General features: G+C 41.0%; 1 protein-coding gene and 1 long non-coding RNA gene across 5 annotated transcripts in view; one reads left to right on the forward strand and one right to left on the reverse strand.

Annotated features, from left to right (window-relative positions):
* Positions 1–4,203: 4,203 nt before the first annotated feature.
* LOC102674501 (phosphatidylinositol 3-kinase regulatory subunit gamma) overlaps positions 4,204–14,968 on the reverse strand; it is a 30,036-nt gene continuing 19,271 nt past the window's right edge. For all 4 annotated transcript variants that reach the window (XM_031512508.1, XM_006619911.2, XM_006619910.2 and 1 more), the window contains 11 exons: positions 13,535–13,811; positions 13,132–13,230; positions 10,033–10,218; positions 9,793–9,921; positions 9,484–9,691; positions 9,164–9,397; positions 8,757–9,081; positions 8,423–8,670; positions 8,162–8,338; positions 7,817–8,071; positions 4,204–7,706 (listed from right to left, as the gene is read on the reverse strand). In XM_031512508.1, coding sequence (XP_031368368.1) covers positions 7,430–7,706; positions 7,817–8,071; positions 8,162–8,338; positions 8,423–8,670; positions 8,757–9,081; positions 9,164–9,397; positions 9,484–9,691; positions 9,793–9,921; positions 10,033–10,218; positions 13,132–13,230; positions 13,535–13,811 — 2,415 coding nt within the window. In that variant the 3' untranslated portion in view covers positions 4,204–7,429. The remainder of the gene's footprint in view (positions 7,707–7,816; positions 8,072–8,161; positions 8,339–8,422; positions 8,671–8,756; positions 9,082–9,163; positions 9,398–9,483; positions 9,692–9,792; positions 9,922–10,032; positions 10,219–13,131; positions 13,231–13,534; positions 13,812–14,968) is intronic.
* LOC116186136 lies at positions 13,633–14,927 on the forward strand. The gene is made up of 2 exons (XR_004151084.1): positions 13,633–14,042; positions 14,137–14,927. It is a non-coding gene; the product is annotated as an uncharacterized LOC116186136 (long non-coding RNA).

A 14,968-nucleotide genomic window follows, 5' to 3' on the forward strand; every position in this document is an offset into this window, starting at 1 on the left:
TTATGACAATAATAGTATATTTTACATGCAAAAACAAAAAGTTTTATCACAGTGGGACAGCATACATTCGTTAATAACGTAATAATTGTGTATCGATAACTTCTTCTCTGCCGCTTTCTTTCTTTCTTTCTTTCTTTTATTTTTTGTTTGTGATACCCTCCCTCCCTCCCCCCTCCCTCACCAATACACCCTAAATGTTGCAAACCCACCCCACTTCGACTTCTTCCACTCTTTCCTCCCCCCCACTCCTCTTCTCTGTTCACGCATATATTCGCGAAATAGAATTCATTTGCTGAATCGATTCGTTCAATGATCAGCGATTATCGTCATCCATCACACGATCATACCACTCGCATACCAGGCGCCTTCATGTCCACCGACACATTTACACCTCACACGATACCCCGACCATAGAAAACGAGGAAAGAAAAAGACTGGCAAGGATCCAAATGGACGTACACGAAATCTGTCGACCGTCGAACACGATTTTAAGACGGTTTCGCGTGCGACCAGCCCCTCTTCCTCCCTTTATTTTTACACGGTCGATCAATAGGGGCGAAATCGCCTTGAAGCCGTGCTCTCGCGACTCGTAGATGTATTTTTTTCTAGACGGTCGAAATATCCCCGTCGATTTATTGTACTTTTTTCTCTCTCTCTCTCTTTCTCTCTTTTTTTACTTAGACTGGCAAGAGATCAAAGTTGGGCCAATATTTTATTCGAGGCGAACATTGTCCTCGAGAGTTTCTGCATAATACGTATGAGAATGGAGAATACGCCAATTCCTCGAAGATCGCAACACACGCCAAGAATACGTTTTAACATTGTTACGAATAAAACATTATTTCGATGAATCATCTTCATTCTTTATATCTTCATCTTTATTTTTCGTCAGAATCGTGAATAGAAAAAAAAAGTATTTTTGTTACAAAATAACACCCCAATTCCGCGAACTGTTCGATTCGTCGAATGACAGACGAAGATATTTGCTTTTAATAAGTAACACGATCAACGAATTCTCTCCATCTATTCCTCTTTCTAAATTTGGACGCAGACAATTGCAAAGATCGTTACACCATTCTCTTGTTATAATTTTGTACGATACTCTCTCTCTCTCTCATTCTTTCTCTTTCTCTTATCTTCTTTCGAACATACACGCTTTCTCTACACTCAGAGACACATTCTTATTTTAATCGTTCCTTCTCGATCTTACAATTAGCCATTTCTGGCAAAGAGGCTTCAAGAGAAACTCCATTTTTTTTTTTTTTTTACAATTAGTTCGTTATGCTTAGGTTAACAATATATTGGTCTACGGCGATCCCCCAATCTTTCTCTAATTATCTATTTCCTATTGGCTTGTTGTCACTACTTAAATCGTTAGCATTGACAAAAGAGAGGAATCGAAATGCATGTTTCATTGGTTTCTCCATAAAAGGACGTATCGTAACGCTTAAATTACTCGTTTCTCCGTTTACAATTAATTCGTTAAGTAGTTTAAATATCTCGTTTAGTTAACTGGAACCTGAGAGTTTTGCCCGTAGCTAAACCGCCAAGTAATATAGTATATTTTATACATATTGCTGCAAATATTAGAAAAAGAGTGTCCACGAGCGTGTCTAGAGAAACTGTTTACCTTCCTTCGTTTCTATACGAGTTTACAAATTGCCGCGAAAATCGGCGCACGCAATTACTATTACAGGAATCGCTATTTTATGTATTACAAATTGCAGTTTCGATTACGATAAGTGTTATCGATACGATTTGATTATCAATGTTTCGCAGAAAATTTATTTTTCGCAAGGCTCTTCCTCTTCGTGGTGAGAAATGTCGGAATACCATTAATAGATCAATCACTCCTATCTTTTTCGTCGCAAAATATCTGCATCGATCGACAGTAAGTAACACCGTTACGAAATATTTATCTCGTCTCTCTTTTTTCCTCAACTTTCTTGCTTTTTTTCTTTCTTGCACGCGCCCTTTCTTATCTTCCACCTCTCTCATTCTCTCCCTCTCTTTCTCTCTTCCATTGTTTCTCTCGCATTCTGCACATATTCAACTTGTAGAAAAGCTAAGGCAACTTTTACACGTTATCTTCTCTCGTCGCTCCATTTCTTCTCTTCCGATCGTTTTTTGTTTTCTTTTTTTTTTTTTTTTTTTCGGTCTACATAAAATTCTCCCGTCCCTTGAATTCTTGAATTCTTAACGCGTTAAGATTCTTGCCTCTTTCTCACAATCGATCTCCCGTTAAACAATTCATCAAACGCTCATCGAACAGCGACAAAAGTCTGAGCCTCGCCGAGTCGATCCGAGAATTCTCTGAATCCTCCTCGCTTCGAGTTTCTTTTGGTTCTTTGAAATTGACTTCGTCGATTCGAGGAGACTCAGCGATCGACACGCTGGTTGTTAAACATGTAAAAAAAGAATATCGATCGGCTCAAGGATCGTCAGACCGAACAAGTAATAATAGAGATAACCGTTCTGGCTCGTGAAAGAAATTGTTGGATCGGTCCCGCCGAGAAGTCCACGCTAATTTCCAAGTCATCCTCCCTCTTCCTTGTTTCTTTCTCCTCTCACATTTGTATAAAAGAGCCTCACCACTAAATAGCTCCGATATATTTATATTTATATTACATCGTGATGTGACACGTGTTTTACATCGGACAACAGCTTTTTTCTTTTTTTTTTTTTTTTTTTTTTTTATTATGCCATAAAATCTCAAACAGGGACTCCGTCGTCCCCTTTTCGAAAAATACAAAAGAATACCGCGAAAGATCAAACCTCTCACGGTCGATCATCCTCGAGATCGTAAAAAATCCGTACTCGAATCGATCGTATGTATATATGACCTCATCCCGACGAATGAGTTTTTAAACGAGCGAAGCGAATCAAGTCCAACGATCGATACTTGGAATGATTTAGTCTTGCTTCATTTCATTCGTAGTTCCAAACTGTGCATACTTTCGTGTGTGTATGTATGTGTGTGTATATGCGTGTGTGTATCGGATTCGGAAAACTCGATACGTCTGAACATTTTTATTTTCTCCAATTCGTCCCCTATTTCCGTCCCTAACCGTAACGTGAAAATACATTCGTTGAACTTGATTCGCCCCAAGTTTTTAAGTTTTAATTAGTAAACGCGTGCGAGCACCACGTGTACTTTTTCCTCCATCTTCCTCGCCTCCATCGATGCTCAAAATAATAAACCGCCCGCGATCCAACCTATCGAAACGTGAACACGCGCACACGACAAATAAAAAGATCAAAACCGAGCTTCGATAATCCGAAAAGCGAGCGCGTTAAAACCGATTTGTCGACGTGAGGTTACACCCTTTTGGCACGCGATCGTAAAAATAGAAACGCCTTTCGAATTTGATCGCGCACCGCCATTAGACGTAACACGTGCGTAAATTAATGAAAAAAAAAAGAAAAAAATTCCGATTGTAGATTTTCCCTTGGAGAAATTTGTAAATTCGTATGCGCGCGTACACGTGTTTCTTTTTTTTTTTTTTTTTTTTCGTTCCATCGACAAAAAATTCGAGAACGCACGAGCCTTGGAGATCTCGCGTCCCACACGATATGCGCTTTCCCCCTCGTGGGAAACGCGATCGTCAAGGTTTGCGTAGCTTCGAACAGGGTACATCACGATGCTACGATATAATATATGTATATATATGTATACAACATACGCACGAATATATTATAAATAATTAATTAAAGGTTTGTTTTCAAAGTAAGTAAAAATATATAGATATATAATATATAATATGAACATATATATATATATACATATATACATATATACATATATATATATATGTTCATATATTTTTTTTCCATTTTCTTTCCTTCATTTTCCTTTTTTTTATCATACTTCCACGTTAATATATTTCTATCGCCAACGAATGTATTTCGTTTTTTCTTTCTTTTTCTTTTATTTATTTTTTTATTAATTTTTTTCTTTCTTTTCTTTTTTTTTTTTTTCTTTACTTCTAATTCATCGTTTATATTTCACGCACACGATCATGCATTTGCGTGCATGTATGCGATACACGTGTGTATTATATGTTGTGTATATGTGTATATGTGTATGTTTGATAATGTATGTACGATGGTCGTGTATATGGTCATATTTTGCTTGTGTGTAATTTGCTCCTGCTGAAAAAGGACGACGAGATCGAGTCGCGAGAAATCAGATGGATCATCGCGTTAGAAAAAAAAGAAGCGGAACTGTGTTCTCTCAAACTTGAGAACCATCTAGAAAAAGGAGTGATAGTGGTCATGAGTTTCGAAAATGCGTATTTATTTCTATTTCAAGATTTCAACGCTGATCCCGAACTCGTCGCCGTTACAATTGATTATAACGTAAAACTTTCGTCACCGAATCGCGCGCCTCCGATTGCTCCGATCTCATTAATTATATTCGCAAAATATCGTTGTCCTCTTTATCATTTTTAAACATTTTCAATCTGAAAATGTAATTGCATGCGTTTATTTTAATCGTCGATTCTAACGTAGCTCTCTTTCTTCTTCCCATTAATAATAATATCTTTCCTCGAATCCTCTCCTTTTTTATTTATTTATTTATTTATTTATTTATATCTTCTTTTCGTGCAAAATGGCAATCATGAAAAGCAACGTTAAAATCGAAAAAAAAGCACGTTCAATGAAATAGATTAAAATCTGCGAAGAGAACAATCGATTTTCGGAAACACACATTTAAATATATAACTTGGATCGATCGAAACATCCGGGGAGCCAAGAATCTAATGATCCGGTGACAAACACGATTGAACAACAATCGAATACTGCACCTGCACGCGATTGGACACCATGGAATCTATATAAGCCTATCAGCGCCAGGGCACTTAATTTCTTTTTTTTTCTTTCTTTCTTTCGTATAAAAAACCTAAACTACCTAAATCTATTGTAATTCGAAGCTTTTTTTTTTTTTAGGATGAGCAACGAGCCTTTCTTTTCTTTTCCGTAATCTTTTTCCCTTTCTAGTCATCTTTTTAATCTCTGCTCACAGTTCTTGCCTGTCCTCGAAATTCGTCATCCTATACTGCGCAAACAAACGGAAGAAAAATAAAAGAAAATTAAAAACTCGTCGCCCCGCTTTCGACTCTTTCAAACTCCAACTTGTTTCTCGCTCGATTTATTTGCACGATTTAATTCCTTTTGACTATACGGTGGATCACGAGGATCATGGGAAAGAACGGGAACGGGACGAATCGTCGTTTCGACTCGAGTGACCGCTACAAGTCGAAGAATCTGTGTACGCGCGAATCGTCCTCGATACACTTTTACGATTACCGGACCGCAATGTAATACGTAAAATTTCTCGAGTATCGATTCAATCGCGACCGATTCTTTTCGCGATTCTTCTCGTTACCGTCCCAACCGACGAGATCCTCGCTGCCACCTTTGAGATCATTCAAAGAATACGCGATATAAGCTTTGATGTCTTTGAAAGCGAGAAGAGATCGATCCTGTCTAACGTCGCTTGCGAGAACGTCACGTTTATGCGTGCACAGATTTTATCCATATTCGATGCGACGAGAATACAGATAAAATCAAAATTAATCGACGTTTCGCAACACGACGTTTTCGGGGACACGGAAATACTTCGAGTTGAAAGAGAAAGAAGCGCGACGAGATACGTAAAACTTCGACGCGGTGTATCGAAAAAAAAGTGATTGATGAATCGAACGTAATTAAAAAGAAAAAAAAAAAAAAAAAAAAAAATCACGATTAATAAAATCACGAATAGCTTTTGCACGTACAATGTCCGCGATGTATTATAATTATACTATATCCGTCGAAATCGACGCGTGTATTGAATCAACGATTACACGCTTCGTAAATCTTAAAGGAAAAGAACGGTAAGTGATAATAGAGAAGAAGAAAAGCAAATTGTAAAAAGCGAATGGAAAATAATAGACAAGATAATATTATATATATCTCCTTTCTCGGCAATCCGAAATCACAGACAATATATGTTTAACTTCTCGAAAAAGTGATCTCCCTCTCCCCCTCTCGCTCTCCCTCTCTGTCACTCGTACTCTCACACTCTCTTAGTACTCACACCTGTATTAGCCTTAGACACGCGTAGTAATAGCCTACACAGATCTGGCACAGCACTTGAAATCTACGTAACGTACATATAAAAAAGCTCCCGCGCATCCGTGTAAATTTTTTTATCTTTCGTTGTAATGAAATTCGAAAGTAACGCGGCGGGCACGTTTAAATCGAAAAATCGAAAGGAAGTTATATTATCTCGATCGAGATATCCGAGCCTCTTATTGTTGACTTGTTCAACAGGTGATAGATGCTATTTTTTAATATTGTTGTAAATCACTACAAAAAACGTTCCGTAAGCATCCGAAAGGCTCGATTACGTTATGTTGCGATGCGTCTAATAATATATCCTAGTATCACTGTTGAAGATCTTACACCTTGTCGATCACATTCGCGACGTAAATGACGACCGCGTATATCGTGCGTTACAAAAACGGAGGTTCGGGAAATATTCACAGAAAAAAAAAAAAAAAAAAATATCGAAGGAGTCAGAAGTACAGCGGTCTAAGAAACGTGTGTTGTTCGCATCCGTTTGTTCCGGAATGAACGGATGCATCCATCCAATCTTAGTCATTATTAGTATCAAATTTTTTTTCCTTTTTTTTTCTTTTTCTTTTTTTAATGAAATGCAACTACCCTGATTACCAATCGAAAGTTGCGAGTAGTTTGAGCTTAGTCAGACTTATGTTTTCTGTCCTGCTCTATTATTCGTTTCTTCCATCAATTTTCCTATAAGACTAGATATATGCCTCTGTTACTCTGACGTATTCGATCGAATAACTGCATCTCGAAAAAATGATACGTTCCGATATCCAAATATGCGTATTTCTTCCTAATCTCGATAAAATAAATTGGACAGCGAAAAATTATTTCCACTCTCGGTTAATTTTTGCGTTGATTGTCGACAAGATCTGTCAAAACCAGTTGACCTCGAGAAAATTGTAAAATCTTGCGCGTAAAATGTGTCATTGATCCTGTCGGTCAAAACAATTACTGCAATTACGCCACGGTAACATACGTATATAATTACCTTATATACTACAGCTTCCGAGGATTACTATCGCTATCAATGTTTCGCACTTCATTATCAATACCACTGTACTTCGTTTAAGGAAGCATTTTACTTCCAGCCTATAAAAATGGAACGATCAATTGTCGCGTGTTAAGTTTCTCCTTAATATACCGATTAAATGAATATAAATTTTGCAGAACCTTCTTCGAAAAATTATTTGTCGTCATCGCATTCACTTTCGATTTCAAATCTTGGTAATGTATACCAAGATAAAACTTGCATGCACACGTATATATCCTAATATCTTTGTAACTATATTTGTAACTGATCGGCACACGGGTATTACGTGTGCGTCATATAATGTTGATTTTCGAGAGGACGTGTTAATTGTAATTGGTTTTGTGTGTGCATCTTCATTTGTAACTTTGATAACGCCGCAGGCGAGGCAAAAGCCGGATAAGCTAGAGTCGTATTAAGACTCTCATTGTGTTCTTCCAAAGAATTCTGAGCGTAATGTAGCACCAAGTGTTTTAAACTCTTGTGAATGTTGTACGGTTCAGCGAATCCAAAACCACGTTCGGTACCGTATATTATGCAATGATTCACTGTACCGTTACACCTGTAACATTAGCGAGGAATTATTTTTCTATATATAGAAAATCATAAATGGGAAAGAGAAGAAAGAGAGAGAGAGAGAGAGAGAGAAAAAATGACAAACAACATGCATACATGATGGAAAGTGCGTATTGTCCAGTTCTTGATGTTCGAATGAGAAAAGTACCATCCGGTCTATCGGCAAGAATACGATCAGCATCGGAACGAGAACATTCCAGATAAAGCCATGTCTTTTCATCGGAATGAACCTCAAGATCTATCTCTTGAAGTTCCCCATACGCCAGATGACCCAACAAAGGATTCGATAACGAATGATTCAATACGAGTTGACTTATTTTATTTTGCTTCATACCGTTTTTTTTCAACCATCTGTAACACAATACCATAGAAACGTTAAATAAAAATTTCGAAATCGTTATTATAACCAACAATAAAAATATTATAAAAATCAATACGCACATTAAATGCTTATCCCTTTGTCGTACAAGTTGCAAGAGTTCAGGTTTCAATTTGTGCATCTCTCTTTCCAAAGTTCTGTTGTAAGCGATTTGTTCCTTTAAGCTACCGTCCAATTGTTCTCTACTATCTTCTAAAGATTTCAGTCTTCGTTTCAACAATTCTGCATTGTCGGTTAATCTGTGCACGTAAATAGAAAATTTTTATTATACAAACGAATTGAAACACGATGCCATTACGAAACGCCATTAATTAGAAACTCACGTTGATATTTCGTGCGGTTGAGCTTCTTTCTGATATTTCTCTTGCAATTTCATCTGATCTTCGAACATTTTGATAGCTTCCGAAAAAGCTTCTAACGCTTGTCGTTTCAATTGTACTTCGAAAGACGTCCTATTGTATAATTCCGAAAGATCTTTATATTCTTTTAACGCGTCGGTTATGTCTTTGTCAAGCTCGATGTATTTTTGGGCAACGTTCGCCATATCTGTTGTACTCGCAATTTCATCATCCTAATTTAAAATAAAATATCATAGGCAAAGATAAGTAGATCGAGTCACGTTTAAGTTAAGCCTTTAAATTTTTAGCAAAATTTTACCTGTTGAAACCGAGATACCGGATACAATAGCTTAATATCTAGGGTCGAATTATACTGCGCCAGAGAACAATTCCTATAATGATCCACCAGCTCGATAACCGAATGAAAGTTATACGGCTCCGAGAAGCCGTATTTTCCGTTCCGTTGACAAATCTTGATAAGCTTGTTGGTCCCACCTTTGCGCAATGTCAGTGTGTACTCCCCACCCTTAGAAGACGCATCACGTACCAAAAAAGTACCATCCGGCGAGTCGATCATCTTCTCGTTCACCTCGTCTCTAGTGATGTCTCCCCAATACCATTCAGCCTCCTGAAGCGTGCGTGGTCTTTTCGTCGAAAACACAGCGAATATAGTATAATCAGAAGCACGCCATTTGGATACAGGACAAAAACGAATGGTTTGTTTACCTGTGGGGTTGCTGTTGCGACTCTTTGCTCTCTGAAACTGACACTGTTCGGTCCATAGAATTATCCTCGTCGAGAACGGAGAATGGATCTAAAACTGGAAACTGCGGCCTCGAAACTTTTCGCGGCGGTAACTGCGGTGGACTTGCAAATTGCGGTAGTCTCTCGTTCCAATCGCCGTGTAACAGCAACACCTCCACTATTCGTATATGAGCTTCTATATTGTGAACAATTTGTCTGCAAAAAACGAATGATCGATCGTCGAAGAAAAATTGTAGGAAGTGTGGCGGCGGAATGATTGCTTCGAGCTTGAGAGTGCTTACACGATCCTTTCCCAAGGTGGTCTGACGAAGATATGACACAGCACTTGTATAAGGATGGTAGGGGGTTCTATGTAACCCCTTCCGTGTTGTAATTGACAGATCCGACAAAAATGAGCCATCAAATGAAACAAGGTACTACGGTGATGTTCCGGAAGTTCCGAGACGAGCTGTCCCAAACGTGCCGCACACTGTTCATCGTTCTTCATATCTGTATCAAAAGGATAAGATATACAGGTTGCAAGTGTGTCTCTCTCTATCATTTTATAATAAAACTATATCGCTTTAATATTCGTTCGTATGTATACTCACTGGATGCTTCTATAAATCTATCGTAAAACTGTACAGGGATCACAGGATCTGGCAATTCTCGAAGAAACTTTTTCAAAACGCCCGCTACGCATTGTGCACTATACGAACTTAAATCAGCGTTACACACATCTGAAAAGTCAAGGATTGAACGTGACTATTCCGAAAATTGAATCATCGTGGTATACGATGTATCGACTTAATCGGCACGGATCTATCTAGAAACAAATAATACAAATTTACCTTCGTTCAATTTTTGCCGCAATTCCAAGGTTTGCTCGTTAGGAGGACTACTGTGATAGACTTTGTACAGATCCAACGTGCTGTCCTCGGATGCCTTCTCCTCCAAGGCACTGGTGCATCGTTCCACCAACAATGGAGCTGGACGCGAGGAGATGTCGAATTGCGAGCACAGGCCAAGACCGAATACTGCAATTGAGAGAAGAAATTATACACTTGTACGACAAGCCGTGCTTGAACGGAATAGATACAATTTCGGAGTAACGAGAATAGAAAAAAAGGTTACTTTTCACCGTCTCGAGTACATCCTTAGCCGTAGGGGCGGGCATGTCAACGTATTTAAGGTATTTAAAATATTCTACGCTGATAAGTTTTAGCACCATGAAATTGTGGACGTCGATCGAAACGAGAAAAGGAAAAAAGAGAAAGAGGAAAAAAAAGAACCACGAAGTTCTACCTTTCACTGTTCTATTTATTACCACGGCCTCTAAGCCTAAGGACTTATGTTAGTCGCTTCTTTCGCCCGAGCCTCCGCGTGCGCGTAGGAATTTTTTCAACGCGCGGCCGATAATAAAACTTTCATTTGTTCGGTACGTATGCGGTGTTTCTGGTGTTTGCGCGCAACCGAGCGGTCGCGTGACCTCCTCGGTTGTAAATGATACGAGAATCGAACACGAGCATCGCCGCCGCGTCGATAGGCCGCGTGGAAAAGAAACGATGAAACAGCGATGACTGCGTGGACGACGACTGGCGAGAGATCGAGATCGCGAACGGGAAAGAATATCGAGAGGACTACTGTCGACGCGGGAGAATCCACTGGAAAGCGGATTACGGAGCGTTTGAACGCGTGTGTCAAAGGGAAGAGAGCCGGCGGGAGGAAAAGAGCGCGTGCGAACAGGTGCACGTAAAAGATGCGCAACGGCCGAGCCGTTGACCCACTCGCGACCGGGCAAATAATCGCGAGGCGAAATTAATTGGTCGCGTCGAATTGACATTCCCAGGAGGAACACGTACGACGGAATTGGAAACAGCGACCGGGAGAAGTCGGCATCTGCGAGAGATTCGTCGGTTTTTATGGACATGTTGGGAAGAAAAAAATTCTTGACATCTCACAGACGCATTCCAGACGCTCGGCATACAAACGCGTAAAATCGTAAAGAAGTCAGGAGGGAACGCGTGTTCCGGGGAACCGGTGATTTCTTTCTCTTCCAATCCGGGGCCGATCGGGTGAAAAACGATCGCGCCCGCACTTTTGAAATTACGTAACGTCATTTCTTGCCTCGATGAAGAATTCTACGATGTATGATGATCTTTCGTGTGGTTGAAAAACCCAGGTATCAGATTCTACGCGTCCTTCGAACACCATTTCGGCGGGCTCGAATCAGTCTCTCTCTCTCTCTATGCCGCTTTAAACGTCGGCCTCTATTCTATTCGATGACTATCCTGTTTTTCCTTATCTGCTCTCTCGAGAATGCGACTCGAAGCACGGCGTAGAGATCGTATTTTCGAACTAGCCGCGCGACTCGAGCCGACTTATCGTCAATACCGCGTATCTCACTTCAATCAAAGGCGTGTACGCATGCATTATAAAGAGATCGAGAAATAGAGAAAGAGAGCGATGGAGCGAGAGAGGGAGAGAGAGAGAGAGAGAGAGAGGATCGGAAGGAAAAGAAGGATAAAGCAGAAGAGAAGGAAAAGGATGAAGAAGAAGATGGAGGAGGAGGTACCGAGAGAATTTCACGCAGGAAAGGAAGGAGAAAGAAATTTATTTTTACGACTACGACATTTTGTTTCTTGACGAGCGGCGCGTGTCTTCTCTAGCGAGACGAGAGAGGACAGAGACACGGAAGAGAAAAGTTGGGATTAAAAGGCGCGCGGGATGATATTCACCGCGTGTAGCATATATATAAGTATGGATCGAAGGTGGGTTGGTTGGATAGAGGTCAATACGGAAATTCGATATTCGTCACGGTTGTTCTCGACGATCGGTTGACTGGTCACGGGGTCCCCGAAGGAAAGCTGCGATATCGGCGAGAAATCGCGACTGGCGCCGTACAATTCGAAACGAGGACGTTCCAATTTTACGAGGAGTACGTGGAAATGTTTTTATTGTCTTGGTCCGAATGATCGCGACTCTTGCATGTTTGGCCACGATGGAACGACCTGCGACTCCTCTCTCCTTCCCGCGTGCGAATTTTTAAAAAAACACGACCAGTTTCTAACGAAACGACCGGCTTTATAGATCGTATCTTGCGTGAGCGAATTTCATAAATAACGCGACTACGCAGATTGTTCCGCCACTCTCCGTGTGCGCGCCTGCCTCATCGCGTTGACAACGACGCGACGCGACCAACAACTTAATGAAACCACCACTACCTCTCGTCATCGGAAGGCTAACGCGCATGCACGAGATCCAACGAGTGTGTGCACCTCGAGGAGGACGATACCGGCGTACGAGAGTGTGGAGAGTGGCGAGATTCGCGCACGGTTTTATCTATTATACGGCCGTCCTCTCGATGACGATTCCGAGAGTAATCGTGGAATTTCTCAGAAGACCGTCTGCAGTTCGCGCCAACAGCTCGCACGAGTTACGCACATGCGTCCATGGTCGCATTGTAGGCGTCGAGAGTTGGTTGGAAAGCGGCGACGATCACGATCCTTCTCTCGTTCTCTAGCCAAAATACGCGAAAGAGGAGAGGAAAATGAAGCTGCGAACGTGACCGAATGAAATAACATTTTCTATCTTCTTCCAGCTCCGGCCACCAACGTTCGAAAGACGCATGAATATTTAGTTATTCAGATATTAGATCAACACTAGTAATGCGCCACGTCAAATGTCCTTGCTTCAAACTTCATATAATCGACTCTGGCGCGCGATTGCAAAGCAGTTCCAACGTCAGCGAACACGTTTCTGATGCAATCCGGGATAGTCAACTAAAAGACATCTGAATTTTTAAATTGTTTCCGTGTTGGGTCCATTAACGTAACGAAGAAGTAATGGGCGTGTTACGGCCAAGCCGTATCAATGTCACATTACGAAACTGAACGCCACCGCGAGGTGTGCGCCGTTTTATACCGCGACAACTTCTTTGTGCCACTTACCTGGAGTAAATCTATGAGCACGATTTTCCGAGTCGACCGGCAAGCAGTTAGAGGGTAAACCCGTCGCTGTACACGTCCTATGAGCTACCAGACCGCAATCTATCCAAAGAGAGAAAAAGAAACGAGACATGATTATATAAAAAGTAGAGGCAAAACACGATTAAATCGTGTCCCGAAACTCTAATCGACGATCAAATGATAAGCGACAAGTTGAACTAAATCTAATATCGTTAAAATAACCGCGTTTCTCGACCTCGAATATGGGCGAAATTTCCAACGTATATAACGACGTTGCTTTATTATTAAGTTCGTCGAAAGAAAAAGAAAAGAAAAAAGGAACAAGATTTTTTTTCTTTAAGGAAACGTTATCTCGATACGGATTATCAGGCCATCGATTCTTTACCTAGACAGAGAAAGCCTTGATGCAGGAGGCCCCTGAGATATTTATGGCACTTATCGCACTTCTCCAGCACGCTGAAACTCTGAGGCATAAGGGTGTGAGGCGAATTGCCGGTGGCCACGGACCCGCTGCTGCCACCATCGTTGGCCACATTGGCGGAGGACGCGTTCAACGTGGTCGTGGAGGCCGACAACGTAGCACCGACCACCGGTGTCTGACAGAGCTCCTCGATGCAAGCCAAGATGGTCTTCTGGTGGAAGTCATCCTTGATGCCCATATTCTACGAACAAGAAAACCAAGACATTGGTTAGCGCGGAATCTAAATGTATAAATCTGAAATCATCACCTACATTGCATCGTTAAAATCAACGCCTCGTAAAGTTGTTAAGCTGTTCCAAGAGGTCTTTTCGTTATTTCGATGGCTATGATTTGAAACGTAGGGACGATCTAATTTAATTTTTCAAGTTAAGAAACAAGGAAGGGAAGAATGATACGTAATATCGAATAAAGAGTAAGTATAAAGAGAATGAATAAAAAGAACAAAGGAATTGGAATTTATACGCGTTTGTCTCTATCTCTCTCTTGACTGAAATCTCGTTTTCCAGGCAAAGATGATCGGCGAGTCAACAGGTGTCAGACGCACGACGATGTATAACTGTATGCAACTCGATAAAGGATCTTTCGTGTATCGCAAAGAATCCAACATTGTTCAATTTTCAGATTGTAACAACTTTCCTCAACTCGAATCGAGTAATGCAACTCGAAACGAAAACCCAAAGAGATGGGTTTACTCGATCTCCGATACGTTTTATTTATCCTCGTGCGACTTACGTAATATCCGCGACGAACGACACGTTCCAACGTAATGACGACGATAAAAAATTTTAACGAAGTGTTGACGAAGTGCGGCAAAAGGAAACGCTATTCGTCTCGCGGCGAGAGATCGAGAAACATCGTGCGTGGCTGAACGAGGCGCCATTTCCGGCAACGGGTGACTGGCACGCATTTTTCCTTCCAAATTATATAGTATACGCTCGCGCGGGCTATTTTAAAATGTGCCGACGAGAAGAACGTGTTTCCCCGGCGCCACGAGTCGCACTGGGCCAAACGATATTCTTAGCACCGTACGCGTGCCAGTAGCGGGGAAGAAGGATCGATGTGCACGCGTGTTATACACGAAACGCTGTGATTATTACGAGGTCCACGGGTTCGTGCGACCGTCAAATCTGACGCGTAATTATTTTGTTTTGCGTCCAGCCACCGTGCCAGGTTATCTCCCGGGATATGCGCACGAAGGATGAATCGACGACAGACGGAGACGAGAAATAATTTACGAATGTCTCGGCACTGGGGCAAAAAAGCGGATATATCGTGAGATGAGAGAGAGAGAGAGAGAGAGAGAGAGAGAGAGAGAGAGAGAGAGAGAGAGAAAGGATT

The sequence above is a fragment of the Apis dorsata genome, unplaced genomic scaffold, assembly GCF_000469605.1.
Source record: "Apis dorsata unplaced genomic scaffold, Apis dorsata 1.3 scaffold_455, whole genome shotgun sequence".
Taxonomy (NCBI): Eukaryota; Metazoa; Arthropoda; class Insecta; order Hymenoptera; family Apidae; genus Apis; species Apis dorsata.